Source organism: Eleutherodactylus coqui, chromosome 7 (genome assembly GCF_035609145.1).
Source record: "Eleutherodactylus coqui strain aEleCoq1 chromosome 7, aEleCoq1.hap1, whole genome shotgun sequence".
NCBI classification, from domain to species: Eukaryota; Metazoa; Chordata; class Amphibia; order Anura; family Eleutherodactylidae; genus Eleutherodactylus; species Eleutherodactylus coqui.
The window spans coordinates 193,123,098-193,138,962 of record NC_089843.1 but is presented as its reverse complement, the minus strand read 5'-3'; the positions used below and the strand labels follow the sequence as shown (position 1 = coordinate 193,138,962).

Below are 15,865 nucleotides of genomic sequence, written 5' to 3'. Positions count from 1 at the left end.
GGGGGTTAGACCCGATGACCCTGGAGGTCCCTTCCAACTCTACCATTCTAGTATTCTATACCCTCCATCGCCTCCCTCTTCCCTACACATAGCAGCACTTCCATCTCCTCTGCTATAATTACAATGAGGCTCCGTGCGCCTGATAACACAGGAGCTGTAAAGAGCCATGGAGATGGGAGTCGATGGAGAAAGTCAATGCTCCCCTCCCACCATCTTGCGGTCATTGCCCTTTGCCTCTGTGCATAAAGTGACGTCTGTAAAGGAAACATGGTTTGTTAGGTTTGGCATAGAGGAACTCAAGTGCCTGGACAGAGCCCTGACTCAATCGAAAATCTATGTAATGAATTGGAACACAGAGTTAGAGACCTTTCACACGGGACGGAATTACGCCACAAGACACACTGAAAGCTGCAGCAAATTCTGCACCAAAATCTGCAGTTCAACCTGCAGATTTTGATGTGGAAATGAAAATGGCGTAAAGGCTGCCTGCAATTCTGCAGCAAAATCTTCAGTTCGGGCTGTGGGTTTCGTGTGGGATTTTTCAGCTGCAGATTTGGCTGTGTCCTGCGGTGTAATTCATGAGGATAAATCAATAATACTTCTGTGCAAAACCTCTAACTATGTATTGCCACAGTAGACCAAAACACACTAAAAGCATACCTGCAGGATGCGCAGACTGCCGAGTGACACGGCACAGCTTCCTGAAAGGTGTAAAAGAATGGTGCAAGAATCGTGAGCTGCAAGCAAATTCGGCGCAGCACATAACAAACATGTCACATAAAGAAAGTTACAGGTGATGATGAGAAGAATGTTGCGGGTGATGATGAGATGCTGGAAGTATCTTAGAATGTTTCTGAAGAATCTTCCCTTGTTCAAAACCTAGAGAAAACCTTTTCTTGCACCAATGTGAATATCTGGCGCCATCTACTGGAATGTATTGGATAGTGGAAAAACGTGCAACAGGGATAAAAATGTGATTGTTCTCAGTAAGAGAAACCAAGTAATCTTGTAGGTATGATACCTTTTAATGGCTACAATTACGTGTTAATGGGCCTTAAGCTCTCTTACATGACAGCAAACACAAATAACAGCAAAAGTACAATTATAAATGTGATCTACTTAACTTGCAAGATCCATTAGAGACCTAAATGGGCGTGGTGAAATAGGCACAGTAGAAAAGTAAGTTAGTGGCATCACATGATAGGGGCCAGGGAGGCATGAGTCCCCTGAACCAGGCCCCCAGCACATACTTGGGGCCCTCTCTTATAAGACGGTGGTTGCTGGTAGAGTGGACTCCTCTACACATACACTCACAGGACCGGATGTCCAATGCTGCTCGCTGTTCTAGCACAGCACAAGCTGACTCCTTTCCCCAGCTTGGTGGACAGCGAGTGCCGGAGCCAGGAGGAGCAGTGCACAGCATAGGACATCAGGTCCTGTGAAGGAGATCCTGCCCACTCTACCAGCGGCCACAGTTCTGGGCCCACAGATAGTGGTCCTATATTAATTGTACATGGCCACAGACGGAATTCCAATTACTAACTGAGGCTACAGAGGGGTCGCTATTATTGACTGGGGCCACATCAGGGGTCCTATTACTAATTAGAGCCATATAATGGGATTACTGATTGTAACACAGTGGTGGTGGAACCATAGACGTACATATAGGGGTTGCTGAGGTCGTGATTGTGACCCAGCCCCTGAGCCCCCGGGGGCCTCCTTTGCACACACTGACCGCATTACTTTCACTAAGGTCTCTGCGCGGGCCGGCAGCTTCTTCTGCACATCGGAGCTTCATCCCGGACCTCGGCTCAGACTCCTCCCCTCTGAGGATCGCAGTGCAGAACCAGATAGGAGAGGAGTCTGAGCGGTGGTCCGGGAAGAAGGTGCAGCGCAAGAGAAAAAAAAATGCCAGTGGGTGTGAGCCCTAAGTGTGATGAGATTTATGAGAAAATAGCATTGCACTCGCATTGCTGCACTTGCGTGAAAATCACATATTATTCCCTATGGGGGAAAATTATTTACAAAGGATCGTAGGTTTTCATGCCAGGGCATAACTAAAGGCTCAGGTGCCAAGGTGGAATAGTTCAGCTGTCCCCCTCCCCCCCCCCCCCCAGCTATATCTAAGCCGTGCTGCATACATGATTTAGTTCCTTGATTTAAGGTTTCCAAACATGACTCAATTCCTGGACTATATGGAAATTTGTTTGTAGCCACGTAGGACGGTCTTAAACAGATGAGAATCTTGCACAAATATGAACCACATTCTTTTGAATGGGGTCATACAGATGATCGATTTTTTTTCCCGCATTGTACCGTGATGCGATGCTGGTAAAAAAGGCCGACATGTCCTATTTTGGGGTGCCCTTGCATCGCATCGCCCATTTCTTTCCCCAAAGTGATGCGAGACATTTTTGACACAAAAATACCTTGCATCCAGTGGGAAAATGTACCCTGGTGATCGTGAGATCGGGGCGAATTTCATGGCCCAATATTGCACTCACCTATCTGAAATTAGCCTTAGACCTCGTTCACACAACCGCTGTTTGCGCGCATTACAGGCGCTTTACACAAACGCTGATTAGAATCAATGGTTTCCTATGGAAAAGTTTACTTGAAGTCATTTTAGACGCACAAAAAGCTCGCACCTAACAAAGAGAGGACATGTGACTGCGATGCCCGCATCTAAGGTCCGGGGTGCGTGAAAACACAGGATCTGACCTTGCCTTCCATGGACTCCTATGGGAGCTGGATAACACACACTGCGGACCTCCAATCGTGTGAACGGGCTAATTTAAATAGCTTGAAATCACCCGTTTACTGCGTGCAAACAGCGTTCATGTGAGCGAGCCCTAAGGCTGTGTTCACGTTTTTCGTTGCATTTTTGATCCACAATTTAAAAAACCACATAAAAAATTGTATGCGGTATTCAAAAACCACAAGAATTTTTCAGAAACTGTGTACGCTAATAAAAATTGCATGTCGATTTAAACAATGCATGCAGTCTTTTAATTGTGTGCAAAGTGTGCAAACATATACAGGAGATCCCCAGGTTATACCAGCACGCTTCATATTAGTATTCCATCTCCCTTATTTTCATATTAGTATATACAGGATATTTAACGTATACCAGCTGCACATATATAATTATATACAGGAGATCCCCAGGTTATACCAGCATGCTCCAAACCACTATATACAGGAGATGTATAACTTATGTCAGCTGTACATATATAATTATATAATGAGACACCCAGGTTATACCAGCATGCTTCATATCAGTATATACAGAATGTATAACGTATACCAGCTGCTTGTATATAATTATATACAGGAGATACCCAGGTTATACAAGCATGCTTCATATTAGAATATACAGGATGTATAACGTATACCACCTGTACATATATAATTATATACAGAAGATACCCAGGTTATTCCAGCATGCTCCATATCACTATGTACAGAAGACGTATAACGTATACGAGCTGTACATATATGAATATATATAGGAAAGATAACCATGTTATACCAGCATGTTCCATGTCACTGTATGCAGGAGATGTATAATATATACCAGCTGTACATATATAATTATATACAGGAAATACCCAGGTTATACCAACATGATGTATATCACTATATACAGGAAGATGTATAAGTTATACCAGCTGTACATATATAATTATATACAGGAGATACCCAGGTTATACCAGTATGGTCAATATGACTATATACAGGATATATAACTTATATCAGCTGTACATATATTATTTATTTAAAGGAGATCCCCAGGTTATTCCAGCATGTTTCATATCACTATAAATAGGAGATGTATAACTTGTACCAGCTGTACATATGTAATTCTATACAGGAGATCCCTAGGTTATTCCAGCATGCTCCGTATCAATATTTACAGGAGAGGTATAACTTTTACCAGCTGTACATATCTAATTATATACAGGAGATCCGGAGGTGATACCAGTATGGTCCATATCACTATATACAGAATGTATAACTTATATCAGCTATACATATATAATTATAGGAGATCCCCAGGCTATTCCAGCATTTTCCATATCACTATATACAGCAGATGTATAACATATACCAGCTTTACATATATAATTATATACAAGAAATACCCAGTTTATTCCAGCATGCCCCATATCACTATATATAGGAGATGTATAACTTATACCAGCTGTACATATATAATTATGTACAGGAGATATCCAGGTTATACCTGCATGCTCCCTATCACTATATACAGAATGTATAACTTATATCGGCTGTACATGTATAATTATATACAGGAGATACTCAGGTTATACCAGCATGCTCCATATCACTATATACAGGAAGATGTATAACTTATACCAGGTGTACATATATAATCATACACAGGAGATACTCAGGCTATACCAGCATGCTCCATATCACTATATACAGTAGATGTATAACTTATACCAGGTGTACATATATAATCATACACAGGAGATACTCAGGTTATACCAGCATGATTGATATCACTATATACAGGAAGATGTATAACTTATACCAGCTGTACACATATAATTACAGACACAAGATCCCCAGGTTATACCAGCATGCTCCATATCACTATATACAGGAAGATGTATAACTTATACCAGGTGTACATATATAATCATACACAGGAGATACTCAGGCTATACCAGCATGCTCCATATCACTATATACAGTAGATGTATAACTTATACCAGGTGTACATATATAATCATACACAGGAGATACTCAGGTTATACCAGCATGCTCAATATCACTATATACAGGAAGATGTATAACTTATACCAGCTGTACACATATTATTACAGACACGAGATCCCCAGGTTATACCAGCATGCTCCATATCACTATATACAGGAAGATGTATAACTTATACCAGCTGTACATATATAATCATACACAGGAGATACTCAGGCTATACCAGCATGCTCCATATCACTATATACAGTAGATGTATAACTTATACCAGGTGTACATATATAATCATACACAGGAGATACTCAGGTTATACCAGCATGCTCAATATCACTATATACAGGAAGATGTATAACTTATACCAGCTGTACACATATAATTACAGACACGAGATCCCCAGGTTATACCAGCATGCTCCATATCACTATATACAGGAAGATGTATAACTTATACCAGGTGTACATATATAATCATACACAGGAGATACTCAGGCTATACCAGCATGCTCCATATCACTATATACAGTAGATGTATAACTTATACCAGGTGTACATATATAATCATACACAGGAGATACTCAGGTTATACCAGCATGCTCAATATCACTATATACAGGAAGATGTATAACTTATACCAGCTGTACACATATTATTACAGACACGAGATCCCCAGGTTATACCAGCATGCTCCATATCACTATATACAGGAAGATGTATAACTTATACCAGCTGTACATATATTACTGACCACAAAAATCTGGTGTATTTGCAGTGTGATAAGAGACTCAAAGGGGTCGTCCCGCCACCCAAAGTGTTTTTTTTCCATTAATGCCCTGTAGAGTAAAAGCATCATACAATACAGCATTACACATAAAAATGATATTCTGCCCAACCTTTTTATTCCTTATCTTCTCCTTGTAAAACTGACAGGGCAGAATATTTCAAAGATGGGGTAGTTCCCATGATGCACTGCTCTCTCCTCCTCAGCGCGCGCGCTCCTGATGATGTTGGTCACATGACTGGAAGACCGGCATCATTATGAGAGACACACGATGTGATGGGGAGAGCGATATCGGGCTGTGAGTGATGGATGGCCCGATATAGCTCTCTCCCTCTATGGGAGTCGCCTGATCTCACTGCTTTCAATGGAACCGGCAGCTGGCAGCCGCGCCAGGCCCAATCAAAGCAATGGGAGAGCAGTGCGATCTCCTGCTAGAGCTGTGACAGATGTAGCAGGAGATTCCTCCATCTCCCCTCATCACTGCACACAGTGACAATAATGTTGCACACTAGCCCTACTGAACAATCCTATAGAAAATCCTCCGTAATAAGTGAAATGTTCTTTAATCCAGTGCAACGCGTTTCGACTTTATCAAGCACATAAAGACATTCCAACTCACACTTTATATTTTAAAATAAACACTTACATCTCATATGGCCGTGTGTAAGCACCTTGCCGGTTGTTACTTCCGGGTTTGCTACGTGACCATGGTACCAACCCATTACGTCACTACGTTCTAGATGTTCATTGGATGGTGTGTATACGTCATTCCGTCACCATGGAACGCAGCGCCCATCCCCCTAACTAGGATGCGCTCCATAGAGACGTACCTACGTCATCCTGGGAGCCCTCTATTCTATATATACTGTTCTTATATCAAGTTAAAACCATACAATATTAAAATATATATAACGATACATAAATATAGAAAAATATAAATACCGTGGATAAATAAAAAATGTTTATCTAAAAAATCAATCGTATCATGTGTTCCATATTATAGTATTAGTGTTTTATTCATGCACCATAATATGCAGCACAAGGTAGTCGCTCGGCCTCCTCCATTCTCCACTGGCCGGTGTCTGTGTGGCTCATTCACTATCTGCCAGTCTTCTCCATTCCCTTTGCATTCTTGCAAACACATACACATGGCACTATCACATGACCACAAACGATATACACAAAACGTTACATTTTCCAGACATGACCCAGACTACCTCTTTCATGCTTGCAGACATCCAATACACATATCTTGACGCACTCTACAAACAAGACGCTGAAAAGACATTGACATGAGACAGACATAAAACATTCTGGAATGGCCCAGCTAACTCTGGGCCACTACACTAGGTCCAAAGGGTCTGGTGGCCCCTCCTTAGAGGAGAGATACTGTCACGGCCTGTGTTCCCCGACGGGGTCATGGCACATAAACGGGCCGGCTGCGCTATTCTGGTCTGAGCTACAGGTTAATGTTTTTATGCTTTGTCAGTTTCTTAGCTGTTACTTGGGTGGTTTGTCTGTATTCCGTCAGTAGGTCCCCTGGCATTGATTTTGTTCTCTTGTATTTTGATTTTACCCTGGTGTTTGGGGAGCTTTGTCTGTCCTGTTGCGTTATCCTGGCATTTATAGAACGCTAATTTTGGGTGTTCTGTTGATTGGAGTTCTGCTGCTGAGTAGTGTTTTTGTTTAATTCTGCTGTTATGCAAAGTGGCGCTTTTGTTGTCTGTGTTTTCTTTAAAGGGGTTGTCCCGCGCCGAAACGTTTTTTTTTTTTTTCAACCCCCCCCCCCCCCCCCCGGTCGGCGCGAGACAACCCCGATGCAGGGGTTAAAAAAGAACACCGCACAGCGCTTACCTGAATCCCCGCACTCCGGTGACTTCTTACTTACCTGCTGAAGATGGCCGCCGGGATCTTCTCCCTCGGTGGACCGCAGGGCTTCTGTGCGGTTTATTGCCGATTCCAGCCTCCTGATTGGCTGGAATCGGCACGTGATGGGGCGGAGCTACACGGAGCTACACGGAGCCCCATTGAGAAAAGAAGACCCGGACTGCGCAAGCGCGTCTAATTTGGCGATTAGACGCTGAAAATTAGACGGCTCCATGGAAACGAGGACGCTAGCAACGGAGCAGGTAAGTGAAAAACTTCTGATAACTTCTGTATGGCTCATAATTAATGCACAATGTACATTACAAAGTGCATTAATATGGCCATACAGAAGTGAATACCCCCACTTGCTTTCGCGGGACAACCCCTTTAAGTGCTAGAATTGGTGGCTGATGCAGGAAACGTAGGGTCGCCATTATGGATGCAAGGTTTTAGGTAGGGCTGTTCTTTCCTAGAAGTCAGGGTGAGGTTATCCCTTCCTTCTTATGTTTGTATGGTAGTTCACTCCGTTCCGCAGTCTGCCCCCTGTGTGAACACAACCGTATGTACGTTTGGGATATGGTGTGTCTTACATCCAGGGCGAGAGTGACAATCTACAGCTTTCTCCACAAGCACCAGTAGCTGGCTGGGATGTACTGACCTCATGATGACAACACTATGTGGAGGTGGGCAGCAAAAGGACAAAGGTGTCTGGATCTATCTATCTCATATCTATCTATCTCTCATATCTATGAATCTATCTCTCATAGAATGGTAGAGTTGGAACGGACCTTCAGGGTCATCAGGTCCAACGCCCTGCTCATTGCAGGGTTCACTAAATCATCCCAGATATTTGTCCAGCCTTTGTTTGAACACTTCCATTGAAGAACTCACCACTTCCCGTGGTAACCTGTTCCACTCATTGATCACCCTCACTGTCAGAAATTTTTTTTCCACTATCTAATCTGTCTCCTCCCTTTCAGTTTCATCCCATTGCTTCTGGTCTTTCCTTGTGCAAATGAGAATAGGGCTGATCCCTCTGCACTGTGACAGCCCTTCAGATATTTGTAGACAGCTATTAGGTCTCCTCCCAGCCTTCCTTTTTGCAAGCTAAACATTCCCAGATCCTTTAACCATTCTTCATAGGACATGATTTGCAGACCGCTCACCATCTTGGTAACTCTTCTCTGAACTTGTTCCAGTTTGTCTATGTCTTTTTTAAATTGGGTTGCCCAGAACTGGACATAGTATTCAAGATGAGGTCTGACAAAGGTAGAATACAGGGGGAATAATTACTTCACATGATCTAGACTCTATGCTTCTCTTAATACATCCCAGAATTGTGTTTACCTTTTTGGCTGCTGCATCACATTGTTGACTCATGTTCAGTCTATGATCTATTAGTATACCCAAGCCTTTTCTTCACATGTGCTGCTGCTTAGCCCAATTCCTCCCATCTCTCTCTCTCATATCTATCTCCTTCTCGTATATCTTTCTATCTCTCATATCTATCTACAGCTGGTAAAAGTTATACATCTCCTTGTATATAATTGCACACTTTACACACAATTAAAAACCGCATCCAAAACACATGCAGTTTTTCAAAAAGTATGCAGTTCTTAACCCCTTAGTGACAGAGCTTTTTTGCTTTTTTCCATTTTTGTTTTTTCCTACTCCCTTTTAAAAAATCGTAGCTCCTTAATTTATCCATCGAAGTCACTGTATGAGGGCTTGTTTTTTGCGGGATGAGTTGTATTTTTCAATGGCACTATTTATTGTACCATATAATTTACTGAAAAACTTTTTAAAAATTCTTAGCGGAGAGAAATGGAAAAAAAAACACACATTCCACCATCTTTTGGTGCGTCCTGTTTCTACAACACACAAATTGCAACAAAAACGACCTGATATTTTTATTCTATGGGTCAGTACGATTGCTACGATACCAATGTTGTATAGTATTTTTTTTGCTGTAGTACTTTTATTTTTTTTTTAAAGATATTTAATTTTTTTCAATTATTTTCTGCGGTCATTTTGTGCGCGCAATACCTTTTTTTTTTTTTTTCGTCGATGTAGTTGAGCAAGGGCTCATTTTTTGCGGGATGTCCTGAAGTTTCCGATAGTATCAATTTGGAATACATACGACTTTTTGATCACTTTTGATTGCGTTTTTTCTGGGAGACAGGGTAACTAAAAAAGTGTATTTCTGGCGTTCTTTATTTTTTTTTTTCAGATGACGTTCACCGTGCGGGAAAAATAATGCACTACTTTGATAGATCGGACTTTTACGGACGCGGCGATATCAAATACATATTTTTATTTTATGATTTCGATTTTTTAATAATGGATATGGCAAAAGGGGGGTGATTTAAACTTTTATAACTCTTTTTTTTTTTAACAATTAAAAAAACTTTATTTTTTTTACATTACTTTGAAGTCCCCCTGGGGGACTTTAACATGCGATGCTTTGATCGCTCCTGCAGTATGACGTAATGCTATAGCATTACGTCATACTGCTTTTTTACAGGCAGTCTTTCAAGCCACCCTGTGTGGATGGCTTGATAGACAGTCTGCTAAGGCAGCCCTGGGGCCATTCATTAGGCCCCCGGCTGCCACGACACCTGCACGGCTCCCCCGATCTCACCGCGGGGGGGGGGGGGCGTTCGGGGCATTTAAAGGGTTAATAGCCGCGATCGGCTGAACGCAGCTATTGCCCGCGGGTGTCAGCTGTAATAAACAGCTGATGCCTGCGCTGTATGGATGGAGATAGCGGTGCTACCTCCCTCCATACACATCCTGCGGCAGCAGGCCGTAGTTTTACGATAGGGCTGTCACTAAGGGGTTAAATACCACATGCAGTTTATTGTAGTTCAAAAGCACAACAAAAAACATTTACACACCCTAAGGTCACTCTCACTACTTCATTCCGAAAACGCAGCTCGAGATCATGGCATTTTACTGCAATTTAGAGCAGCGGTTTTAAACACATGGTACCGCGCTTTTTAATACATCCCATCATTGTGATGAATGCGGAGGTGCGTTAAAAAATGCGAAAATAGAACAGCCAACTCTTGCAAATTGTGGCGTTAGAAGCACCGCGTTCGAGCGCAGGTCTGAGTAACCCAATTAAAATCCATGGGAGTTGTACCGCAGTTAGTACGGCGCTCAGAAAAACGCACTAATAGCGGTAAAAAGCGGTGGGTGACAGTGGCCTGCGGGGCTACAAACAAATTTTCACGTAGTGCAGGAAATGCGTAATGTCTGGAAAGATTACACCAAGGGGCAGATCATGTACGGTTTTGCAGCTGTAGGCGGCATGGTTTAGGTACGGGCACGTGTGGCACCCGAGCCAAATTCTTGCACCCGGGCCCCTGCGCTTTTAGATACGCCCCTGGGAGAGAGAGCGTGGAGCCAACGCAGGCCTATCTGGTGATCGTTGCACTAATAACTTTTACGAGATTCCCACATTTCATGGCTACAATCATCAGGGAAGAGGTTTACTCCATTACCCCCCCGGTCACTGGGGGTGATGAGCATTGCTCCTCAGCAGCACTAGCTGCTCTCCTCCGTCGCTTCTCACGCTCTCTGTGGAGCCGGAAGCAACAAGGTCCGATGTGCAGAGAACTTCCGATTCTATCAGCCAGACGGCAGATCGCTACCACGTGACCGGCTAAGCGCATGCGCACGACTGCACGTAGGCCTTATCCCTCAGGGAGCGCGTGGCGCCTGCGCAGTGAGGGTGGTGGGCGGGGCGGTTGCTGTCTTTGGCTCTAGTTCCTGCCCAGCGCTGTCCGCCCCCTGACTGTGAGAGCGGCCGCTGGGCATTGTGGGAGCGGCTCAGGCGGTAAAATGGAGGATTTGGCGAACGAAGGTGAGAGGTGTTACCCCGTCATTGTGGTGCAGGCGGCGGCGGGCCGGGGCTGCCGCCTTCGGGGCGGTGGTCGGCGGCCCTCCGTAGCGGCCTGTGCCGTGCCTGCGGGGAGAGCGGCCTGCGGCCGGGGGCGCGGCTCAGGAGAGCCCGTGGTCTGCTACAGGCCTTGTCCCCGGCTGTGTGAGGCCTGCGGCGGCCGAGCGCCTCCTGCTGGGGAGGCCGGTGGTCTGCGGGACAGCTGGTGGCCCCCTTCGCTGAGGAGAAGCTGTAGGGCCCCGTCAGCGACCGCCGGGGGGGGGGGGGGGGCTTCACAGGGGGGTAGTCCTCTGCGTACTGTGGGGCCTTCACACGGGGGTAGTCCGCTGGGTACGGCCGGGCCCGGGGGTAGTCCGCTGGGTACGGCCGGGCCCGGGGGTAGTCCGCTGGGTACGGCCGGGCCCGGGGGTAGTCCGCTGGGTACGGCCGGGCCCGGGGGTAGTCCGCTGGGTACGGCCGGGCCCGGGGGTAGTCCGCTGGGTACGGCCGGGCCCGGGGGTAGTCCGCTGGGTACGGCCGGGCCCGGGGGTAGTCCGCTGCGTACGGCCGGGCCCGGGGGTAGTCCGCTGCGTACGGCCGGGCCCGGGGGTAGTCCGCTGCGTACGGCCGGGCCCGGGGGTAGTCCGCTGGGTACGGCCGGGCCCGGGGGTAGTCCGCTGGGTACGGCCGGGCCCGGGGGTAGTCCGCTGGGTACGGCCGGGCCCGGGGGTAGTCCGCTGGGTACGGCCGGGCCCGGGGGTAGTCCGCTGCGTACGGCCGGGCCCGGGGGTAGTCCGCTGCGTACGGCCGGGCCCGGGGGTAGTCCGCTGCGTACGGCCGGGCCCGGGGGTAGTCCGCTGGGTACGGCCGGGCCCGGGGGTAGTCCGCTGGGTACGGCCGGGCCCGGGGGTAGTCCGCTGGGTACGGCCGGGCCCGGGGGTAGTCCGCTGGGTACGGCCGGGCCCGGGGGTAGTCCGCTGCGTACGGCCGGGCCCGGGGGTAGTCCGCTGCGTACGGCCGGGCCCGGGGGTAGTCCGCTGCGTACGGCCGGGCCCGGGGGTAGTCCGCTGCGTTCCGCCTGGTTGGGGTCCTTCGCACGGGGGTAGTCCGCTGCGTACCGCCTGGCCGGGGGGGGGGGGGCGCCTTCGCACGGGGGTAGTCCGCTGCGTGCGGGGGCAGGGTGCTTTTCTCACGGGCCAGCCCGTGGAGATGTGTCTACAGGGACCTCACACACCGCTGTCCGCCATCTTTATTGTACACAGATTTTGTGTGCTGTGTGAGCGATATCACAGGGGCCAGTGGCAGACGTACAGCTTCCTACGCCAAACCGCCCATAACGTGCTGCCACCACAATGTAGAGGAGGAGCCCCAAGTCGTCTAGCTGATGGTGGCGCCTACTGGCCTTCTCCAAGCCTGTCACCGACACAGTGGAGTACTGGTGCCAGTGGTCATCAGTAGTCTGAGAGTACACACTGGTTTTGCCTGGCTGTCGGTGGGCAAATGTTGCGGTGTGGGCTGTCCTAGCTGACGGGCGCGCGTAGGACTGGCTGTCGGTGCAGGCTGGTCTAGCTGATGGGCGAGTGGTGTAGGGCAGGCTGATAGTATGCAAGCGGCGTGGTGTAGGTTGGGTGGTGTGGGCTGGCCTAGCTGATGGGCGAGCGGCGCGGTGCAGGACTGGCTGGTGGTGGGCGAGCGGCGCGGTGCAGGACTGGCTGGTGGTGGGCGAGCGGCGCGGTGCAGGACTGGCTGGTGGTGGGCGAGCGGCGCGGTGCAGGACTGGCTGGTGGTGGGCGAGCGGCGCGGTGCAGGACTGGCTGGTGGTGCGGTCTGGCCTGGCTGATGGGCGAGCGGCGCGGTGCAGGACTGGCTGGTGGTGCGGTCTGGCCTGGCTGATGGGCGAGTGGTGTAGGGCAGGCTGGTGTAGGATGGGTGGTGGACTGGCCTAGCTGCTGGGTGAGCGGTGCGGTATAGGACTGGCTGGCTGTGGGTGAGCAGCGCGGTGCAGGACTGGCAGACGGTGCGGTCTGGCCTGGCTGATGGGCGAGTGGCGCAGTGTAGGGCAAGTTGACAGTGCAAGCGTCTCAGTGTAGGAAGGGGGGGGGGGCGTCGCGAGCCTGGCTGGCAATGGGCAGCACGGCGTAGGACTGGGGGGGGGGGGCGGTGCGGGCCTGGCTGGCGGTGGGCAGCACGGCGCGCAGGACTGGGGGGGGCGGCACGGTCCTGTCTGGCGGTGGGCACCAGGGTGCGCAGGACTGGGGGGGGGGGGGTGGCGCGGTCCTGTCTGGCGGTGGGCACCAGGGTGCGCAGGACTGGGGGGGGGGGGCGGCGCGGGCCTGGCTGGCGGTGGGCAGCACGGCGTGGGACTGGGGGTGGGGGGCGGCGCAGGCCTGGCTGGCGGTGGGCAGCACGGCGTAGGACTGGGGGTGGGGGGCGGCGCGGGCCTGGCTGGCGGTGGGCAGCACGGCGTAGGACTGGGGGTGGGGGGCGGCGCGGGCCTGGCTGGCGGTGGGCAGCACGGCGTAGGACTGGGGGTGGGGGGCGGCGCGGGCCTGGCTGGCGGTGGGCAGCACGGCGTAGGACTGGGGGTGGGGGGCGGCGCGGGCCTGGCTGGCGGTGGGCAGCACGGCGTAGGACTGGGGGTGGGGGGCGGCGCGGGCCTGACTGGCGGTGGGCAGCACGGCGTAGGACTGGGGGTGGGGGGCGGCGCGGGCCTGGCTGGCGGTGGGCAGCACGGTGTAGGACTGGGGGTGGGGGGCGGCGCGGGCCTGGCTGGCGGTGGGCAGCACGGCGTAGGACTGGGGGGGGCGGCGCGGGCCTGGCTGGCGGTGGGCAGCACGGCGTAGGCCTGGGAGGGGGGCGCGGGCCTGGCTGGCGGTGGGCAGCACGGCGCAGGACTGGGTGGGCAGCACGGCGCAGGACTGGGTGGGCAGCATGGCGTAGGACTGGGGGGGTGGCGCGAGCCTGGCTGGCGATGGGCAGCACGGCGCGGGACTAGGGGGGGGGGGGGGGGCGGCGACGCGGGCCTTGCTAGTGCGGTGCAGCGCGGGCCTGGCTGGCGGTGGGCGACGCGGGCCTTGCTAGTGCGGTGCAGCGCGGGCCTTGCTAGTGCGGTGCAGCGCGGGCCTTGCTAGTGCGGTGCAGCGCGGGCCTTGCTAGTGCGGTGCAGCGCGGGCCTTGCTAGTGCGGTGCAGCGCGGGCCTTGCTAGTGCGGTGCAGCGCGGGCCTTGCTAGTGCGGTGCAGCGCGGGCCTTGCTAGTGCGGTGCAGCGCGGGCCTTGCTAGTGCGGTGCAGCGCGGGCCTTGCTAGTGCGGTGCAGCGCGGGCCTTGCTAGTGCGGTGCAGCGCGGGCCTGGCTGGCGGTGGGCAGCACGGCGTAGGACTGGGGGTGGGGGGCGGCGCGGGCCTGGCTGGCGGTGGGCAGCACGGCGTAGGACTGGGGGTGGGGGGCGGCGCGGGCCTGGCTGGCGGTGGGCAGCACGGCGCAGGACTGGGGGTGGGGGGCGGCGCGGGCCTGGCTGGCGGTGGGCAGCACGGCGCAGGACTGGGGGTGGGGGGCGGCGCGGGCCTGGCTGGCGGTGGGCAGCACGGCGCAGGACTGGGGGTGGGGGGCGGCGCGGGCCTGGCTGGCGGTGGGCAGCACGGCGTAGGACTGGGGGGGGGGGGGGGCGGCGCGGGCCTGGCTGGCGGTGGGCAGCACGGCGTAGGACTGGGGGGGGCGCGGGCCTGGCTGGCGGTGGGCAGCACGGCGCAGGACTGGGTGGGCAGCATGGCGTAGGACTGGGGGGGGGCGGCGCGAGCCTGGCTGGCGATGGGCAGCACGGCGCGGGACTAGGGGGGGGGGGGTGGGCGGCGACGCGGGCCTTGCTAGTGCGGTGCAGCGCGGGCCTGGCTGGCGGTGGGCAGCACGGCGTAGGAGTGGGGGGGGGCGCGGGCCTGGCTGGCGGTGGGCAGCACGGCGCAGGACTGGGTGGGCAGCATGGCGTAGGACTGGGGGGGCGGCGCGAGCCTGGCTGGCGATGGGCAGCACGGCGCGGGACTAGGGGGGGGGGTGGGCGGCGATGCGGGCCTTGCTAGTGCGGTGCAGCGCGGGCCTGGCTGGTGGTGGGCGACGCGGGCCTTGCTAGTGCGGTGCAGCGCGGGCCTGGCTGGCGGTGGGCGACGCGGGCCTTGCTGGCGGTGGGCAGCACGGCGTGGGACTGGGGGGGGGGGGGGGGCGGCGCGGGCCTGTCTGGCGGTGGGCAGCAGGGTGCGCAGGACTGGGGGGGGGGCGGCGCGGGCCTGGCTGGCGGTGGGCAGCACGGCGTGGGACTGGGGGGGGGGGGCGGCGCGGGCCTGGCTGGCGGCGGGCAGCACGGCGTGGGAATGGGGACTATTACTGGGACTATTCGTGTTGATGACCTAGTGTTTGTAGTTTCCTGATATCTCCGCTGACTCTGCATTTAGCGCTTTTACACAAGCATTAAAGGGGTTTTCCCTGTCGGGATACACCGGGGGTCGGAGTGGAAGCCGCTGCTCCAGGCCTTGTGTAGCGGTCGGCTCTCGTAATTGCAGGTGTAGCTCTCATTGACATCAGTGGGACCCCAGTCTGCAGTTA

The 15,865-nt window shown here is 52.3% G+C and overlaps 1 protein-coding gene across 2 annotated transcripts in view; it reads left to right on the top strand.

Annotated features, from left to right (window-relative positions):
• Positions 1-11,138: 11,138 nt before the first annotated feature.
• The window catches only part of RANBP3 (RAN binding protein 3), a 49,818-nt gene continuing 45,091 nt past the window's right edge, over positions 11,139-15,865 (top strand). For both annotated transcript variants that reach the window (XM_066574164.1, XM_066574162.1), the window contains exon 1: positions 11,139-11,257. In XM_066574164.1, the coding sequence (XP_066430261.1) occupies positions 11,236-11,257 (22 nt within the window). In that variant the 5' untranslated portion in view covers positions 11,139-11,235. The remainder of the gene's footprint in view (positions 11,258-15,865) is intronic.